Below are 21326 nucleotides of genomic sequence, written 5' to 3' on the forward strand. Positions count from 1 at the left end.
ATCATGTTTAAGTCTGAGAGTAACAAAAGGCCTTTGCAGGATTGATGAAAGTTGGAACAGTACACACTTGTGTAACGATCCAGTTAATAAAGGTAGAGATAGTCACAAATGGCAAATTTCCACTGCAGCGGGGTAGCCCCGTTTAAGCGTCCCTAAGCGTCCTCGCTCAGGCCTCGGGCTGCCTCGCTGGCCGTCCGAGGCCGTGGCGCATTTCCATTACAGTTTAGGACCTGGGGTAGCAACGCAGTGTAGGCGGGGCGATCTGCTTTTTTTTGGCCAATGAGATTTAGGAACGTCGTCACCTCCTCGGTCGACCACGGTGTGCCTTTCTTTGACGTTGCCATTTTTGTAGCTCCTCCGTTTACAAAAATGCTGTGTATAAAAATGCTTCAAGCTTGCTTCTTGATATACAGTATATGCGACGCTAGGGACGATCTTGCGCGCGATCTTGTGACGATTCTCTCTGCCCAATCAGCAGTCGAGAGTGTTGACGTCACTAGTTCAGCCCTGGCCCTGGCCTGATAGAACCACGATTTTACGGGGCCGGAAAAAGAGGGAAAAAGTACCCGCTAGCCGGTGCTACGCTATATGGAAAGGCCACCAAAAACTGGCCTGGCCGCTTGAGGACGATTAAGGATGCTTAAACGGGGCTACCCGCTGCAGTGGAAATGCGCCAAAATACTGTTGAACAAGTGGGCGTAGTCACCATTGCATCACTGTTTTGTTGACCATGTCTTTGCATTTTGGCCATCACTCTCTTTGTTTCTTGGAACTATATGTAACAATGATACTGCGAGAAGGTGGAGCTCAATACAATCGAATGCTGAGCATAACATTTTAAATGGGCAAATGTTACCATTAACTCTCATGAACTAAGACAAATCTTTGAAAGGATTAAGGCTACGAGATGAAAAAACAAACCACGGCAAAACCGAAATAACAATGTGTGGTAGTGACCTGTCAATCACAAGGTGGCCAAGCCTTTTAGAATGCTCTGCATTATTGTATATTTTTCTCTAAATGGAACAAAAATGTAAAAAATGAAATGTATTTGGTTGTGAGGAAGACTTGAACACAGAGATTGAGACCACAAACCAATGAGAATTGTTTTTACTGATGTAAGAAATGATATATCAGAATGATATGTCTGAAAGTGGTTGTATTTTAGAAATGGTGAAAAATCACCACAGAATTGTTTTAAAAAGAAACCTATTTTCACACAAGTGTTCCACACAATCCATTCCTAAATGAACACGACAAATGTACTTCGCACATAGGCATAAGTAAGTGGCCTATAACCAATAGAGTTCTCTCCTTTAACGGACTGGCTGTCAATCACTCTGAATGACAGGCTCCATAAGTGCAGGGGTGGTAAATGGAAGGCTTCATATTGACCACGACAGCAATCTCGGAAAAAAGTTTCAGTCTCTAATGGAAAAGCAAACTTGTGAAACACTGGGGTGCCCACACACACACAGCAATAGGGGTAGTATACATTCACCATTCCTTCTATGTGTCTACTGAAAACATGCTGGAGACATTATAATTTGCCATCTGAAGCACAGTTGGCATCAACTCGGCCCCATGCTTTATGTGAAATCCATTTACAGTGCATTTCGTTGGCCTGGATACAAGCAACACCTGCATCAATTTCAAACAAAGACACAGGGAGAGGGAGCCTCGAGGCATGAGCTTGCAGCACAGATGGAGAACAAACACACTCACACACACAGAGGCTGTGTGAGCAGTAGATGGGGAAGAAGAGATTGTCACTCAGAATGAAAATGAGGGTGTAGATCACAGATGCCGGTCCCAGTGGTGTAATATAGGGGCCCTGACCACACATCACTGTCAATGATCAGTGCGTAATTTGAACTGAAGTCATAAAATCTCTCTTGCTCTCAAACACACTTGAATTTCCTGCTTCTGCTAAAGCCTATGGAAGAAGTGTTTCAGGTGCAGCATTATGGAATAATGTGTTTTTCTCTACACAATAGAACATTGGATTTTAAATTAATGGAGTTAAAATTGCTGACTCTACCTTAAAGCTGCACAAATCAATATAGAGTGCCACAGTGACGTGTCCTAAAACCCGGAAGTAAGCTGCACATGGGTTCGTTCGACAAAAAAGCAATGCAATTTCTCCATAGGATTTTGGAAAATAGCTCGAAATAAGGTCTGTGGTTGACACACATTTAAAAGACGGATCATGTTTTGTTCAGCCGGATAATCTCCACATGTCTACCCTACTTTTATCATTTTCGAATCATAAATCTATTGATTAGATTTATGATTCGAAAATCGGCCAACTCTGCCGATGTTTTTTAAGCTTCTTTTATTCACTTTTCTTTTAGGTTTAGTTGGACTCAGTCTCACCACTTCCAATAAATGGCAGCTGTTTCTAGCCTACCTCTAAATATGGAGTATTTGAACTGCCTGCACCAAATGGCAGAGAGACAAACCTAGTGTCTAGCTCATCTAAAAGCTCATCGTATGTGGATGGTATCATATTGGGAAAGGCAGTTCTTTAACATCGTTTCATTTAAATGCATTTCAATGCAAATTCAAACAAAAGTAATGTCCCAAAACTCATAGGTAGTAATGTAGTCTTGAATAGATATAATATATATATATATATATATATATATATATATATATATAGAACAGCCTTTTTGTGTGGTTATATTCGTAAAAGAAAGAGATGCTTTCATACTTTTGAAAAAGATTGGACATTAGACAAGGTACGATTTAAATCTGGATTGGTTTAAGGTTTGGTTATGTCTAATGCTGGGAATAAATACAACCAATGGGGATCCTTACAAGAACTACCAGTGTGTGTGTGTGTGTGTGTGTGTGTATGTGTATGTGTATGTGTGTGTGTGTGTGTGTGTGTGTGTGTGTGTGTGTGTGTGTGTGTGTGTGTGTGTGTGTGTGTGTGTGTGTGTGTGTGTGTGTGTGTGTGTGGTGTGGCCTTATGTACATTTGTATGAATAATTTGTTTCTTTGTGTCCCCAATTTTTTTTCACATTAATTTAAAATGATCTGCATGCTGTACAGTCATAATTCCCAGTTATCTTGTTTGTTATAGCAAGAATAGGCCAGAGCCAGGCATATTTGGCCAGCAATTCGCCTTCAGGCAACATTGACAGAGGTTTATTATCCTGGGTAAGGCTTTATCCTGTGATTCTATTTTCTCAATTTGATCATGCACAACATGACCTTTCCTTGGTCTAGCTTGGTCTGAAGACTTAACCTCCACCTGTGGCTCATCTCCGAGGACTACACAAGCATCAACACTCATTAAAAAAAACGTGTGAGAGGGGAGAGACATAAGACAGATGAACAGAGAGAAAGACAGATGAAAAGGATAATGTTTTTGACAATCTCCCCAGAGTAATGTACTTTTTCACATGTTCATGCTCGGTTTGACACAGATAAACTATTTCCCATCAAAACCCAACATTTTGATGGACAGTTATGAATTAGCTAACATAGTTCAACCGATGTGTTAATAATGGATTGTCAAGCTAAGTGACAAAAATAAAATGCAACATGCTGTGATAACGGCCCCTACACACGGCGGCGTTTGTTGCCGCTTCAACGCTTCTGCCCATTCACTTTGAATGGGGTGACGTCACGATTCGCCGAACTGCATTGTGGGAGCAAAGCGTAGCTTCTCTGCAAAAGTAGAGCAATGTTCTACTTTTGTCGCCTCGATGGAGGCGTCAGCCAATCAAATCCTGTTTATGCAAATCTGCCAGTACAACGCTAGCCAATCAAACTGCGTGTATGCTGGGAGAGCCAGACCGCAGTTCATTTCTTCATATGCCAAGAAATGGAGGAGAAAATAATCGTAGCGGTAGGGAATCACCCGGTGCTTTATGATCAGTCCCTGTTCACCTACCGGGATACAAACCGGAGGAGCCAGGCATGGAGGGAGGTGGCAGAGATAGTGGGTGAAACTGGTAGGTTTTCGCCTGTTTGGGGAGTTTATATCCAGTGTACTTTGAATGGACAGCTAGCAGGCATAGACAGCATTTAGCCAGCATGGAATGTTGCGTAAAATAGCACCATAGACATTAATGTCATAAATGTTCATCATATAAAGTGTGACATGTAAAACCTTTTATGCAATTGACAGGAGAGATTCATGTGATTGGTTGTTGGTCGCGTTGCTCGCGTAAACTCCCCAAGCTCAAGACACGCCCACCGCCAAGCGGCAACGCACGCCGCCGTGTGTAGGGGCCTTAAGGGGAGCTCAAAAGCACACACAACATATTTTTGTTTTGAGGAGGTCATCAAAGTAACTGAGGTTTTAAGGCATATCAGCAAACATTTTTTTAGAGGGTCAATGAAGTTGACATTTTGCTGTGCATTTTATATGTAGCTATCAGCTATCAAATTACAGCTTATGCTTGCAAACCTGAAAAAGGCATGCTCTAAACCACCTAAAGCGTTTTAGAAATGCAGAATTCTAATGGATGGGGCAAATGTGTGCCTTCTTCAGAAACGCATCCTACACACGGTTCTGTTGGAAGCTTCAACGGAGACGCTTCCCATTCAAATTGAATGGGATGACGTCACGCTTTGCAAAACTGAATTGTGGTTCCGTTGCTTCGCTTTGTCTGCGTTGCTCGCAGTGAAAGTTGAGAAAAGTTCAACCTTTCAAGCGTCGACGGAAGCGCCAGCCAATCAAATCATATGCCAGTAAAAGCGCTAGCCAGGGCGGGAGATTAATGTGATTGGTTGATGGTCGTTAACCCCAAGCGCCAGATACGCCCACCGGCAAGTGTCAACGCGACGGAACCGTGTGTACAGTAGGTTGCGTTACGTGTGTTACCTTCTCATACTTTGGGTAAACAAAACAAAATACTCAAATATAAACAGTCAATTAAAGAGGGAATATTATGCTCATTTTCAGGTTTCATATTTGTATTCAGTGCTTCTGTGACACGTTTACATAATTTAATTTAATTTATTTAACCTTTATTTAACCAGATAAAAGCATTGAGATAGAATCTCATTTGCAATACTGACCTGGCCAAGAAGGCAGCAACGTTACACATAACACAAACATAGGGGCTTAAGGCCCAATCCCAAACCAGGCCCTACACCGTACCCCTACACACTCCCCCTCCGTGACGAAGTGAACTCCGTGGAGTGACACTCGCGCAGCTCAACAAGGCTCCCTCCTGTCAGGTAGAGGGAGTAAATACAGCGGCAAGCTTTGGGACAAACTCCCCACTCTCTGGCAGAAACAGGAAATGCCTTAACTGTATGTAACAACTGTTTTAAATCAGCATCTCTTGGACAAAAAATGTAAATTAATAACTCAAATAAAACTCCAAACATCTTTAATTGTGTTGGAAAGCTCTTTTAGTTTTAAACCGGATTTTTATAAGCTTCTTAGTTTTTGCAACAGCCTGTAAATATACGCAACTTTATAATAAAATGCACACATTTACCTTTTTCTACAGGTATGATCCTAAGTAAAAAAAATACGAGGTTATAATGACGTTGCAATTTATCAGTGGATGTTTGCTGGAACTAATTGTAAACAACATGTTTCCTGACAGACACACACAGCGTTGACTCCGGTCAGGTAGAGACCGGTCAGGTAGAGACCGATCTCCAGTCAGCACCGATTCAGACTCGCTGTTTGATGGCTTGATAACCCAGTCCCCCTCCACACCGCTCCACACTCGTTGATTTGGAACAGCACTTAATGTGGCGGACCCTCCGCGCGAACGGAGGGGTAGGGTGTAGGGGGCGGTTTGGGATTGGGCCTAAATGTTCTCATACATCAACTCTTTTCAACCTGTTGTGATTGGTCAACCGCTCAGAGATTTGTCTGTAATGCCCCGCCCCTTAGCCTATCACTTACAATCACTTACTGTTGTAGCTAGCCAATAGAAGCGCAAGTGTTACATAGTGATGTCACTGTGTTATTGAAGTAAACAAAGGCGTCCAATGGAGGCGTTTCAGGCAAGAGTGTCTATGGGAGAGAAACTCCCTCTGGAGGGAACTTTGGAATTTTGCCACACTACAGGAAAGGGAAGACCCCCCAAAAGAATAATAGTGTCCCTTTAAAAAGTTAATGATTCATACATTTAAACAAAAGCCATAATCGTTAAAACTGTCTATTAATTACTGTACCTTAAAACTTAAGAACCCTCCTACCACAAACAAAAGGGGGAGCAGCATCAATGGGAAACCATTCAGCCTTTGTGAAAGTTTGGCTCTTCATAGAGAAGTTGAAGTGTATTCCCTAGAATGCAACATTTTTCCTTTCATGCCACAAGTTCGCTTTTGCCCATTCTACATTTAGAAGGGTAATTCCAGACTGTACAGCATAGATAGAGGTTTGAACACAAGATGATTATGTAGAGAGGAGAGGACACACTAGATATACAGTACATGCCGGATTGAGAGATCAAATCACAGAAACCCTTATATCCAGGTTCAGCTTTTAATCGTGCTGCCTTATGTAATGTCTTCAAGCGCTCCATCATTGTCCATAGTAGATTCATTACTGTCCTGTGGTGCATGAAACACCGAGCGTTTCACAAAAGCACCAGTTCCAAACGAGTCTGCAGTGTCCCTGAGGAGTCAGCCTCCTTGGCACAATGGATTCTCGATAAAGATAATTTATTACGGTTGCTCCTTCAGATGGAGAGGCTCCCGGGAGGAGGCAGCACAAGGACCAGGAGCGTCTCAGCCACTGTGAGAGCTCAATATTTTGTATTTAAAAGGCCAGTTAGCTCTTCTTATCATTATCCTACTTCGGACTCCTGAATGGAAAAGATTAGAGCTGCAGCTTTATTTCACCTCCTATTGCTATCTGCTGCATATAATTATTTCCTCTCTGCTTTTGACTTGAGGAGAGGGAAGTAGGCTCTGTGTATCCCCTCGACTTAGGAAACAGATAGGAGCAGTACATGTGAAGAGAAAGCATAGAAGAGAAGTGTTGATGATTTTTTTACTTTTTTCTTTTTTTTACAAAAAAAATAATGAAGAACATTGTCCAAGAAACATTCTGAAAATGTTTTCTGGATGTTATTGAGGCCTGAGATGACAAAAAATGTTCCTTTAATGTAATATGTTAACAAAGGTGGAACGTTTTGCCTGCAACATTCTAAGGATGTGTTTTGGACGTTGTTGGGTAACACATTAAAGATGTTCTTTATAAAACGTTCCCTCGATGTTACATGATAACAAATGAAGAACATTTTCAAAGCAACATTCTGAAAATGTTTTCAGGATGTTATTGAGGCCTGAGATGAGAGAAAGGGTTTTATAAAATGTTCCCTCAATGTTACATGATAATAAATGAAGAACATTCTCCAAGAAACATTCTGAAAATGTTTTCAGGATGTTATTGAGGCCTGAGATGACAGAAAGTGTTTTATAAAATGTTCCTTTAATGTGATATGTTAACAAAGGTGGAACGTTTTGCCTGCAACATTCTAAGGATGTGTTTTGGACGTTGTTGGGTAACACATTAAAGATATTCTTTATAAAACGTTCCCTCAATGTTACATGATAACAAATGAAGAACATTCTCCAAGAAACATTCTGCTGTTATGGCAAATATTAACACGGTCATGGTCAACGTCACATTTATTTCTAGAGCGCTTTAAGAAACAAACTTGTTGCATTTGTTTGAAAAGGATGTTTTAAAAAAGATCTGATGTCACCATATTTTCCTTTTGAAAAAAACAAACAAGCAAATAATTCATGATAAGCTGTAAGCAGATATTGCATGTTTGCGGTGGCATGTGTGAGTTCCCAGCTAGAAATGTTTGTTACCATTCGTTGTTCTAGGAATGTTTTCAGCGGGACATTTTATTTTGGTTCTCAGAATGTTCTTCTGAAAGGTAGGACAACGTTCTTTAAAAACATTCTTGAAATGTTTGGTGATAACCTTCTTAAGATGTTTTTTATAACCTTCTTAAGATGTTTTTGATAACATTATTAGAACATTATGCCCTACTGTTCTTAAAACGTTTTCAGCAGGGCGTTTTATTTTGGTTCCCAGAATGTTCTGAAAGGTAGGATAACGTTTTCTAAAAATATTCTTAACATTTTTGGTGATAACTTTTTAAGATGTATGAGCGCATACATCTTAATAATAAGTGTCGTTCGAATTCTCTAGTCTACATGATAGGAAAGGAGGTTTCAAACTTCCTTTATAACCTCCTTTAGCTTAGGAACCACTAAACCTCCCTTACCGAAAGGAGAGGAGAAAATGCTGCCCCACAATGCCTTGCAGCCGCAGCATTTGCCATCACACAACAGTCGGCCGTTCACGGAAACAAACGATTATGACGGAGAAATTATATCATGAAACTTACGGTGCTTATTAAGCATTTTAAAACGTATGTGGTAAGTTGCCAAAGTGCTTTGTTTTGAACGTTCATCAGTATTATAATCAAAAAGAGAAATATGAATGTTAGTTTTTACTGAAATGATTAAATAAAGTCAACATTTCACAGAGCTGTGTGGGGTTTGTTCAACTTTTAAAATATTTTTGAATGGTGATATACACAGTGATAGATGTTAAGGACTAACGTTTATAATAAATACATCCCAGCTAGTGGGGAACGTTCTCACAACTTTGGCTAACGTTACCTATAGGTTCTAATAAAGTTTTAAAGAAACGTTTTAATCTGATGTTCAAATAACCTTTTTAGGATGTTTATTATTTCAAATAATGTTCCTATAAGGTTTAAGGTTAACTAAGACATAACGTTTTAACTGCAACATTCAGAGGATGTTTTGAGGATGTTATTGAGGCCTGAGATGACAGAACGTTTTTTTATAAAATGTTCCTTTCATGTGATATGTTAACAAAGGTGGAACGTTTTGTCTGTAACATTCTAAGGATGTGTTTTGGACGCTCTTGGGGTAACACATTAGAGATGTTCTTTATAGAACATTCCCTCAATGTTACATGATAACCAAAGAAGAACATTTTGAAAGCAATATTTGGATAATGTTTTCAGGAGGTTATTATTTTTTTATGAAATGTTCCTGTGATGCGAAATATTAACAGGGTCATGGTCAACGTCAGATTTATTTGTAGTGTGCTTTAAAAGACAAAGTTGTTGCATTTGTTTGAAAAGGATGTTTAAAAGAAATCTGATGTCACCACATTTTCCTTTTTAGAAAAATACAAGCACTTAATTCTCAATATTGCATGTTTGCGTAGGCATGTCTGAGTTCCCAGCTAGACATTGTTGGTTCTAAAAACATTTTGAGAATGTTACCATTCATTGTTCTAGGAATGGTTTAATCGAGAAGTTTTATTTTGGTTCCAAGAATGTACTTCTGAAAGGTAGGATAATGTTCTCTAAAAACATTCTTAAAATGTTTGGTGATAACATTGTTCGAACATTATACCCCAAGTGTTTTTGTTGTTTATGCACATATCTCTATTGTCATATGATCCATAGAATAACACTTATAAAACCAAAGACAGACATATAGAGGAACGGACCAACTATCACTGCCCGTCCCTGAAACCCCTGTCAGTGTTTGTATGTGTTTCTTTCTACTGTGTGTCTCTCTCTCTGCCTGCTGGTCTGCTCTACACGGCTGGGAGCAATCTCCAATCAACCACACCTGCAACCTGCTCGTCAGCCACACTATGAAAACCTGCAGCCTGCACTCATTCCCTTCCGGATTGTTGCCGTAAATGGTTTGTTGCGTGCCGCTCTAGCTTTTTGCCAGCATATTCTTTGACAACTTTGCCTGCTTTTGCCTCACACTGATTTTTGTGTCTCTCCCAGGAGGAATCCAAGGCCTTCCACACTCCCAAGACTAGCCAGGGCTCTCTACCCACCCTGGAACAACTGTTTCCCACTGCCGCCATAACCAACCTCCACTCCCAGCTCCCCTTTTCTAATAAACAAATGTTACTTTCACCAGCTGATTCCGTGTCATCTTTTGACATGTGTTAATAGTCAAATTCCAATAGTTAAGTAAACTATCATAATTATCCTAATGACCACAGTGGTCAGTCCTCTTACCCAGGAATTTTGAGTTCAAAAATTACAGGAATATTATGTCTTTATGTTCAAATAATGTAAACATATTTTAGTAAATTGTTACCATAGAACATTTGCATAATTTCTTTAACATAAACCATGTTATCCTTCTCTAAAATAATAACATTCTGGCAACATAACAAATCTAACTTGCATCTGAAAATGTTTTAAGAACAGTAGGGCATAATGTTCTAACAATGTTATCAAAAACATTTTAAGAATGTTTTTAGAGAACGTTATCCTACCTTTCAGAAGAACATTCTGGGAACCAAAATAAAAGCTTCTGCTGAAAACGTTTTAAGAATAGTAGGGCATCATGTTCTAACAATGTTTTCAAAAACATTTTAAGAAGGTTTTTAGACAGCGCTATCCTACCTTTCAGAAGAACATTCTGGGAACCAAACAAAAACTTCCTGCTGAAAACGTTTTAAGAATAGGAGGGCATAATGTTCTAACAATGTTATAACCAAACATTTTAAGAAGGTTTTTAGAGAATCTTATCCTACCTTTCAGAAAACGTTCTGGGAACCAAACAAAAACTTCCCGATGAAAACCTTCCTAGAACAATGACTGTAACATTCTCAGAATGTTTTTAGAACCACACATTTCTAGCTGGGTTCCTGTTAAGCCATGACTTTTTAAAATTCCAATTAAACAAATGAAATACAAGGTGTAAATGGATGGATCTCTACACAGATGTACAGGGCACAGCCTGGGGGCCCAAAATCAGGGGCCTTTACCTACAAATTGTTTTCAAAGAGACACAAACTAACCAAAGAGCCTCAGAACGACCACAAAGACACATTAGTGATGATATTGCTTTAAGAAAAAGAATAATATAGGTCTGAAGACAGAGATGCACATTGATATAAACATATATGGAATGGAAACTGAATGGGGAAAAAAACAGACGTGGTTTGACGAATGGCATTACGTTATCTTGGCCTCTAAGCCTAAACCAGTAAGAGATGGCTGCTACAATCTGAAACATTTAGCTAGCTAGTGGGCTAAATTAACCAAAACACGGATGGAATAAAAAAACTATGACTAAGTTTCCATGAGCAGGACATATTTGACAGTTTTCTTTAAAAAAAAAGTTGTTGCTCTAAATCAGTGGTTGCCAAACTTTTTTCAATAATGTACCCCCTTTGAAAAAAATATTCAGCTGATCAGCGCAAAAACTATTTGTTAAGGAAAAAATGCCTATGTAAAGAGGTACAGTAAAACAACAACCTTGTAACTGAGAAACACCTAAATGCTACATTTCAAATGTTTACTATCCATCACTAAATTCATGACAAACCAATTTTAACATCATGCAATAACACTAAGACGACATTAGTTGCATTGAACTGATCTTTTTAATAAGTTGTACTTACAGAGAAACATGGGCTTGTGCTTCACTGAGGAGCTTTGTTATTCTGACAGGGCAACACACTCTCACTCCATAATCGTCCAGGAGCGACGTTTGGTCAGGGTCCCGTGGCTTGCAGTTGTGACGCTCCTATAGACAAGTTTACGCGCCAAAACACGGGTAGCGCCATGACACTACACAAATGCACTTCATTTCCGCCGGAAGTCTTTTGCACAGCGTCTGTCGGTGTAAACCGATGTAAACAGTCAGACGGGCACTGGTGTAAACACAGCGATTTCGATGCTAACAGTGATGCTAGCTTGGGAACACGATTCTACTTCTTTGACTGGAGATGGCGTTACTCTCCCCCACCCGAATTCAGTGCAAAACTGGGAGGATAACATGACGACGTGGCCCAGCATAAAACCAAAATAAACTGCCTTATTTAGGTCATGCCCACAGGAGCCAACAGTTGTCTGTTGTTTACATAATGCACAATTTACATGATCTCTTTATGCTGTGCAATATATCATATGTGCCTGTACTGTTTGAGTGAAAATAAAGTTTGATGTAATTTAATTTCATTATTGCACTGTTATTGCATTATTGCATTTCATATGTTCCTTAGAGTGCTACAATTTCTTTTAACACAGTTCATCATTCATATTAAGCTCATACTGTACATAAATAACACTGAATTAATTAATTGTTGAGAGGAAACTAAAGAAATGGCTTCAACAAGAAAGATCACATGTTTAATCCTAACAGGTATTACAAATTAAAATATAAAAGCAGCCCACACAATTACATCACTATGAAAATATTCATATATAATATTAAAAAATACAATGCATGCAGTATTTGTTGTGTTTATCTGTATTTAATGAACAACATGGCTGGGTGCTGGGTGCTGGTTTGTGGTCGTAGCACTCTCTATCTAACCACTCGTTCAGGTGCTTTCTCGAGTGATTGCAACCAACTACCGCACACGTAGTTCCCGAACCACTTTTCTTCATGTTGTAATTGTTATATCCTCTTTGTCTCTGCGATGTCAGTGCTTTGTCGGCACAACGGAGCTAGCTAGCAAAACAAACCCAGTCCGCCAAAACGGAAGTGCATTGCATCGAAGGGAGGAGTTCAGGATGTAGAGCGGAAACGGCTCAATAACTTGTGTATAGGCTCCTTCAGCTTCATAAAGGGACGCAAATAGCTTTCAACTGATTGCAATGTATTCCCATCTGCGGCGGGATTTGACGCTCATGGAAGCACGTCATTCGTTTGTGTCGGCTGCCCTTAAAGGCAATGTGAGCGTCCATTCCCATTGGATAACGGAGAATTGTACACCCGGAAGTAAGTATTCCCCTTACTGTCGATTGATTTTACAGTGATATCTGTACTACTCATCGACTAAAAAACACCAGATTATCCTTGTTAATTACACAACATTGATTGGTTTAAATTATGTGCAATGCTTTTGTATTTTTCCCCTTTGATTCGGAGAAACAAATATTTTTTCGGAGTAAAAATGGCAGAATACACTACACTACCCAGAATCCCCAACTTTCGTTTAGGACTACACCTTGTGCTCTGTTTGACAAACCCCGTTTTTTTTCACCATTCATTCGAATGGCTGGCGTCTATGTCACGTGATCTTCAAATTTCTCCCTGCAGAAAAAAAAACATGGCCGAACTTTGTTTTATTCTCGGTGGAAAATGCCTATTTTAAAGTTAGTTTGGCCATTAAAATGCGTTTTGATGTCATTTGATGCGAGAAATATAAGTTGTTATTTCAGATTATGTGTGCAGTGGATGTACATGATCTTTAGTTTGCTAGTTATTACGAAGATTACTTCAGGAAATTGCATCCATAGAACGTTTTCATTGTTACCAAGGTGGTTGCTAGGGACGCTGCTATTATTTCTGTTATGTTGTGTAACTGTTTAATGGTGTTATCTTTATTGCTACCCCCTTCCCCGTCAATGTATAGTGTTGGTCCACAGCGCAAACGTATTAGTTTAACAAAACCCGCATCTAAAGATATGTTATTTTCCCCTGTGCAATTCCAGTCTCACATCACATCGTCATTAACAAATAGACCGAAAACATTTAAAAGAAATAAAATAATACTTTATTCCGAGTGTGCTTGCTTTTCTCTTTGAAAGTCATCACATAACTGCATTGTAATACACGGTTCGGCTGCATTAAATATTACATATCTGCCGTAGTTCTCTATTTATAGAGACCTGATGAGAAGACTTCTGGACAAACATGAGGAACTGCCTCCAACACTGAAAACGTGACGTGGATCATAAATATATCAGCAATTAAACAACATCTTACATTTCTTTTCACACAATACGTCTCCTAGCAGGATCAACACTAATTCGGCTGACTTTTATATTTGATCCAATTGGTAGATAGGCTGTCTTTACACCATAAAGGTGCACAGCTGATAGAAAGGGACACCTGGTGGTTAAAGCATGTTATTGAATTTCATTATTTTTATTATTAGATATTAATAGGATCCCTGTAAAGTATATTCATTACTCGTTATTCTCTACTAATAGTTAATTAAAGACTGTATATAATGACTATTTTGCACATCCCTTTCAAGATTTCAAGATTTTCTAAGGTTTATTGACATATCATATTCCCAAACGGTGTAGTTATGCAATGAATGAAAAACTCGGGTCGCAGGTTCCTCAATAGTGCATTACAAGACATCTATCAATTGTGCATACCTCCAGCAATGTTAACTATGTTGAAGCACTTATTTTAACTGATATTATACATATGTATTATACTCTTATAGTATGTATATAGATATTTCATCTCCGGCCTTGTCAGGTATTGAACAATCAATAAATATAAAACACAGAATTTGTGTGATTATACTAAATGATTTACAAATAAACACCACTGCATATTTACAACTGTTACACATGCTGATGTATCTGGTGTGAGGGTTAGGATTAGGGTTAGGGTTAGGGTTAGGGTAATGTTGTGAATCGAGTGGCCCATGGTGGTGGTGGGGTTATGGTATGGGCAGGCGTATGTTATGGACGATGAACACAGGCCACTCGATTCACAACATTACCCTAACCCTAACCCTAACCTAATCCTAACCCTCACACCAGATACGGACTGGTTTTTGGACCCCCCCAGACCCCCCCAATAAAGCAAAAATGCACGTTTCAGAGTTGCCTTTTATTGTGGCCAGTCTAAGGCACACCTGTGCAATAATCATTCTGTCTAATCAGCATCTTGATATGCCACACCTGTGAGGTGGGATGGATTATCTCGGCAAAGGAGAAGTGCTCACTATCACAGATTTTTTCAGATTTGTGAACAATATTTGAGAGAAATGGTTATTTTGTGTAAATAGAAAATGTTTTAGATCTTTGAGTTCATCCCATGAAAAATGGGAGCAAAGACAAAAGTGTTGCGTTTATATTTTTGTTCAGTGTATAAAGGTTAAAAAGCTGTCAAGTTTACAGTGTTAACAAAATAAAATATACTGCTGTTTCTGGTTTAGTTTACGACCCTATGTTTACGACGGATATATTTAGTTATTGTTTTGATATTTGTAACACAAAAGCGATGGAAAAAACCCACAGCAACACAGAAAAGATGGTCTTAACATGACCCAGCGGTCTAGTAGTTAATAAAAAACAATAATATCAAAACAAAATATTACTACTAACTTTATTGTGAAATTCCAACTGAACGGTAAAAAAATAGTTTCCGATCTATTCTGAGCCCGATCTCTGTAGATAAATAAAAATAAAGAACTACGACAGATGTGTAATAATGCAGCCTAACCATTTATTACAATGCATTCATGTGTTGACTTTGAAAGAGTAAAGCAAGCACTGCTGAATAAAGTATGATTTTATCTTTTACGAAACGTTTTTTTTCATATGGGAATGAAGTTGGAGGTCAACCAATCACAGAGCTTGAGAACTAATCACGGGGTTTGTCAAACACAGCACATGGTGTAGTCCTAAACGAAAGTTGGGGATTCTGGGTAGTGTAGTGTCTTCTGCCATCCTTTACTCCGAAAAAATATTTGTTTCTCCGAATCGAAGGGGAAAAATACAAAAGCATTGCACCCAATTTAAACCAATCAATGTTGTGTAATTAACAAGGATAATCTGGTGTTTTTTAGTCGATGAGTAGTGCAGACTGTAAAATCAATCGACAGTAAGGGGAATACTTACTTCCAGGTTTACAATTCTCCGTTATCCAATGGGAATGGACGCTCACATTGCCTTTAAGGGCAGCCGACACAAACGAATGCCGTGCTTCCATGAGCGTCAAATCCCGCTGCAGATGGGAATACATTGCAATCAGTTGAAAGCTATTTGCGTCCCTTTATGAAGCTGAAGGAGCCTAGGAGCGTCACAACTGCACGCCACGGGACCCTGACCAAACGTCGCTCCTGGACGATTATGGAGTGAGAGTGTGTTGGACAGGGAGGCAAACTTTTATCACACTTCGCGTTTTGAAATATGTGAAACTCTGTTAATATAAAACCCACACTGCTCAAACTTTGTTACTTTTCCTAAAAATGTATTTATTTTGGGGCGTGGGGAATGAAGAGAAAAAAAGATACGAGCATTTTATGAGCATGGGATTTTGACCCCTCATATATGCATATAGCTGCGCTATACTTTGCAGCCACAAGCCGTTGCCAAGCAACGCTTATTGTTTAGGTGTCCTTTGATAAGCGGGCAGTCATATCATTAGCTAGAACTAGCTAGATCTGATAGATTTGGACATAAACACGAGTGAAGTATAACCGGACGCGAGAGAGAGATCAGAGATCAGATCAGCCGCTGCTGACGGAGAACAAGCAGCTCTGCATGATCACAGCTCCGTCCGCTGTGACGGACCGTTGAGTGGAGCAAAATTAAATACACTAAGAGTTAGACCTAACACACTTAGCTAGTTTATCTATTCTGGAACTAGCTATAGGCCTACTAGTTATACATATGTGTATTCTTTACTGTCGGGTCACTTATTACAGGTTTAGCGAGCTGCACGAGACTGACGGGCTGTCAGGAGAGGGAGAGGAAAAGAGAGCACCCCGTTTATTTTTCCCATTTTATTATCCAGAATTACTGTAAACCTTTGAATAAAGTAGTTAATCTTCTATTAGTAGTTTGATTAAATGCATTAATGATGTTGTTTATTTCAATAACATAAAAGAAATCTCACCTACCCCCTGCAGTACTCCAACGTACCCCTAGGGGTCCGCGTACCCCCATTTGAGAACCACTACTCTAAATGGTCCCTGATACCGTGTGCAACAGGTCCTTGATCCAAGGTTTTACATGTGCACCTGTCAGCTGAAATGCCATCTCATCCCAGTGTATACCTAAAGGGAAACATCCTCTCGTTCCCTCTGTCACTTCACACGAGCACACACACTTCCACACCATCTGTCTCTGCTGCTGACAAACACTTTTGAGTGCTTCCCTCCCCACAAGGAGGGTAGAAAGACTCTGAGCACCGAGCAGATGAACTCGATGAAGGAGCTGCGTCTTTCAAGACCAGACATTTCCTCCAGAAGAAGGATCTCCTTGAAGCCTTGATGCGAGAGGGGATGAGGGAGGAAGAGGTAGAGGGAGGAGGAACAATGGGCTGATGTGCAGCAGTGATAGTGTCAAAGCACAATTATTTACACCACAGCAGGGTCTGGTGTCTAATCAATATTACATGGATGTTACAGAGAAAAAATAAAAGGTCCATTGATTGCATTGCAGGTGGGAAAGAGAGGCAGGGATTTGGGAGTGTGTGCATGTCTCAGTGACACTCAGCCACATCCCTTTACCCGCTGTGAGCACATGCAGGAGCCTGAGAAAATGAGTAGTGATAAAAAATCGTCAATGTCATAATGGGCAAGGGAATAAGTGTTTCAAAAGCATGCGCTGAGCTTTTATTGTGGCTCCTCTGAGGGGCCTCTGTGTTTCTTTCTTGTATCTTCCACTTGGCTCTCTTCCCTCACACAGCCTTCTGCAGATCTGGCCAATTATACCAGGCGATCATGAATGTGAAGCACGTACATGGGGGAAGGAATGTATATGTGGGTATTGTTTCTGGAGTCTTACCTTGAACAGGCCGTGCTTGTGGCTGTGCTGGCCGAGCCACACTCCACTGCCCGGAGTGATCTCCATCTGGGGGGGGTCTATCACCCGCTCATAAATCCTGTAAAACAACAAATCAGAAGAGAATGTTTGGTTATGATAACAACGCAGACACAGTGTTGTTTTTGTCCTGGTTTGGCAGCAACACTGATCCAACGCAGCTGAGTGTGTGCATGTCCGCGCCCTCACGCCCCCCCTCTCCACTTCATGAGGTGTAAAGCAGGAGCTGATCTCCGCGAGCATGACAGCCAGTTTCGCCCCACGGCCCCCAAACACGGTATTGATAACTGGTGCTCGGGTGTGGGCTGGATTAACAGCCCGACTCCTGATGGACACAAACAGGCTTTGGCATTAGCCAGGCAAAGAACCTCAGCGTCATTCAGAATCACTTTTTCCTGCGATAAGGAAGGCTTAACGATACCGGCGAGCTCTGGTGGGCCTCTGAGAGGATGTAAAATAACAATTTGTCAGTTTTTTCCCTCCCTCTACTCACACTAGTTGGAAAAGGTGGGGAAGACCTGCTGTGTTTATCTGCATGTGTTTTCTCACTCAATTTAGCAAGATGATTTCTCTCTTGTTCTCTATGTCCACTGATGCATTAGGTCATTTTGTACTAGTTGTGATCTCTTGACAGGTAAATTGCACAATATCGAAATAAATGATCATGAAAAATAAAACTTGTTATTATAAGTGGTTGGGGGTGGTTTCCAAAAGAGATGAGAAGACAGAGATGACTGGTTTAATGAATAGCAGTAGAAATCCTCTTAGTATAATCTCAGCTTCAATAAGCATTATTTGTGTTATTATTACCAAAGGAAATGACTGTTATTTAAAATGAGGGATAGTGGTTGTAATCCCTTCTGCTCTTATGTTTTCAAGGATTTTTTCAGCTTTTGGTTTTGATCTGCCTGAACAAATATTGGACCACTTGTCTCTAATCAACCCCTCCTATAAAACAATGAGCAGCTCAATAAAACTACCTGCCCAGCACAGAGTGGAAGTTAAATATTTGTCTCATATGGCAAAGGATTAAATCATGAATGAAGCCTTAGCTTTTTGTAGCTAGTAAGGAAATGGGCTCCATTAGGATGTCTGTAGGTTGCTGCTGCATGTGGGTTTCATCAAATGACTGTGTGCTAACATACTAACGACAAATAGCTACTGAGATATTTCAAGACTCTTAAAAGTGTTTTCTGTTTTCAAGCTATAAGCTTTCAGAAAATCATTTGTTTTTGTTTACTACACCCTGCTTGATCGTCAGCCTTTATATGCACCTGTGTTGCATTGGTTTGTGACGAATATACTAAGTTATCGCTGTCAAACCGAGCATGATACAAATTTAAAATGGCATTTTATTGGGAAATATCTAAATATCAAGCTGAAACAATTCACAAATACGTTTTCCATAATGCTTAAAAAAAAAAGCCCTCCACCAAGAGAATGACTTAAGAACAAGACAGAAGCAGAAGGTGTCATCTGACTGACGGTATGTTTCTTTAAGGAGTAAAAAGCAAAAACAAAGCCACGCATTACTAATTATATATTTATTTCCTTTGGTTTGGTTTGTAAATAGAAGCTTTTTCATTTAAAGACATGAGCACACAGTGAATGTTTGATGTGGAAGAGCTGCAGTGCCTGGATGATGTTTATGCCGCAGCCGTCTGATTTCCCACCTGCTGGGCGAGCTGTCACTGCGGTAGAGAACGCAGAGGTCATGTGATTGTACTCTATTTTGTCTCCTACAACCTTTCTGTGTTTGCTTTCCGAACCTTCCTGTCTTGTCAGCAGCATTGAGGACTACAGCTTCGTACAGGGAACATTGGAGAGAGCAGCGATGCCAATTAGAACAGTGTAATGTGCTCGCGGGCATATTTGCATAGTTTGACAACACCGGCTGCAGCCATCAACGGCTAATTATAGGACATTAACCAGTCCAAATACTGTATAGTATGATTAAAAGAGCTCTTCTATCACCAAGGTGCAGGATTCAATGATTAATGGCTACAGCTGACAATCGAGAAAAGACAGGAGGATGTGAATAAATATAATGTTTTGATGACATTTATCATAAAAACTAAAATAAATACATGTTCTAGAATCTAATGTACAATTTCTATCCACAGTTTTGGTAAAATGTGTCAAAGTTTGAAATGCATGATCAGTCACTTTTAAAATCAAATCAACAATCAAACTGCATATTTTGTATTGTAATTGGTCAGCACTACAGTATGTGAGCCAATAGATCTCCAATGTTAAAACATAGCCTACCTGCATGACAGAGTAACAGGGTATGATAGACCGTACTTTGGTGTCAGCATTACTGTTTGAAATATTATCTATTGAGCTCAGCCTCACTGTCAATTGTCCACTGTTCACTCTCAAACATCTTATCAAACTGAACTGTTAGTTCCCATTAAAAGCATTCAAATAGCAAACTACAGGGCGGCTTTTATTGTGGAGCAGTCACAGGGAACTGTATTTGTCCCTGAGGTTGGTGCCCGACATTGATCGTTCGTCATAAATGCCTCTGCAAGGCTAGACTTTTTAACAACGGATCAGTTTTAAATATTGCAGAGAGTAATAGACCCCGCTGAAGAGCTGCAGACAACTTTTCAGCGAGGTAACCAATTCAATTATGCCCTACAGTTGGGAGTAAAATGCCATGTGCAGCATGAAATCAGATCACAGTTGCTCATGGCTTGATGGAAGAAGACAAATTATTGTCTGACGTCTTTATAAACATAACATTCTGACAATTTAGCTGCTCAACAAGTGTTTGCTGCCCCCAGATAAAAATAACCTGGAGTATTAAAGGGCGCAAATGATGCAAATGTTAAGTTTTCATAATTGTTTGTTGAGCCTCTACTGCTTTAATGTTCAAAAACCTCTGTATTTGTCTCTTACTGCCTGTACTGCAGAAACTTTTTTCACCCTCTGTCTGAAACCAGAGCCCAGTCTACTCTGATTGGATAGCTGGCTGTCTCTGTTATAATTGGTCAATCGCTAAGAGATGTCCCACCCCTAAGCCTATTACGTACAATGTGTTTTAGTGGTAGCAGATAGAAGCACAAATGTTACATAGTGATGTCACTATGTGGCGGAAGTAAACACAGGACTAGAATCGAGACGTTTCAGGCAGGGGGGGGGAGTCTGTGGGAGAGAAACTCCCTCTGGCAAAGCATAATAGGAACCCTTTAAAAAACTCGTTAACACAGGTGTCACCAAGTCGACCAGACCTGAAATGTTACGGATTAAAACTTTAATTTGGGATTAATCCCCGAGCATACTTCCCTGGCAAAAATGAACATCAATAAAAGCTTGTTGGACATGGAGTGACTTGCAGGGAATATATGTTACACTGATGCCAGATGAACCAGTAAAATGGGGCAGCACTGCTCCACTTTTACACTGCTCCAGTTGGCCTTTACAGGTGTCTGTGTGTATGTGGGTTTGAGTGAAAGAGTCCCACAACTCCATACAGAACATAGAACCACGCAGGTCTTGAGCAACCTGACCATCAGTCATGTGAATGGAGGCTGAAACAAAGACAAGAGATGCTGCATTATTTCCAGCCAGAGTTGTGAGGCGTATGGCAGAGACTGTATACTGTAAATCCACTACAACATTGCACATATTTCTGTTGACAGTCCACTCCAAAAAGCTGCCAAACCGATGTGTTTCCACTGACTTACTGAATCAGATAAACTACATGTAATCCTAGGCAGTCAGAGATTCAGCAATACTGGCTGTTTTCAAAGTGTGCCTTTAAGCCAT

The 21326-nt window shown here is 40.0% G+C and overlaps 1 protein-coding gene across 1 annotated transcript in view; it reads right to left on the reverse strand.

Moving 5' to 3' along the window:
- Positions 1 to 21326, reverse strand: part of LOC307030154 (protein kinase C-binding protein NELL1-like) — a gene marked incomplete at its 5' end in the record, with an annotated part of 327739 nt that overhangs the window by 194246 nt on the left and 112167 nt on the right. Inside the window, 1 exon segment of the mRNA XM_079666422.1 lies at positions 17517 to 17613. Within this exon segment, the coding sequence (XP_079522548.1) occupies positions 17517 to 17613 (97 nt within the window).

Source organism: Notothenia rossii (assembly GCF_949606895.1).
Source record: "Notothenia rossii genome assembly, chromosome: 2".
NCBI classification, from domain to species: Eukaryota; Metazoa; Chordata; class Actinopteri; order Perciformes; family Nototheniidae; genus Notothenia; species Notothenia rossii.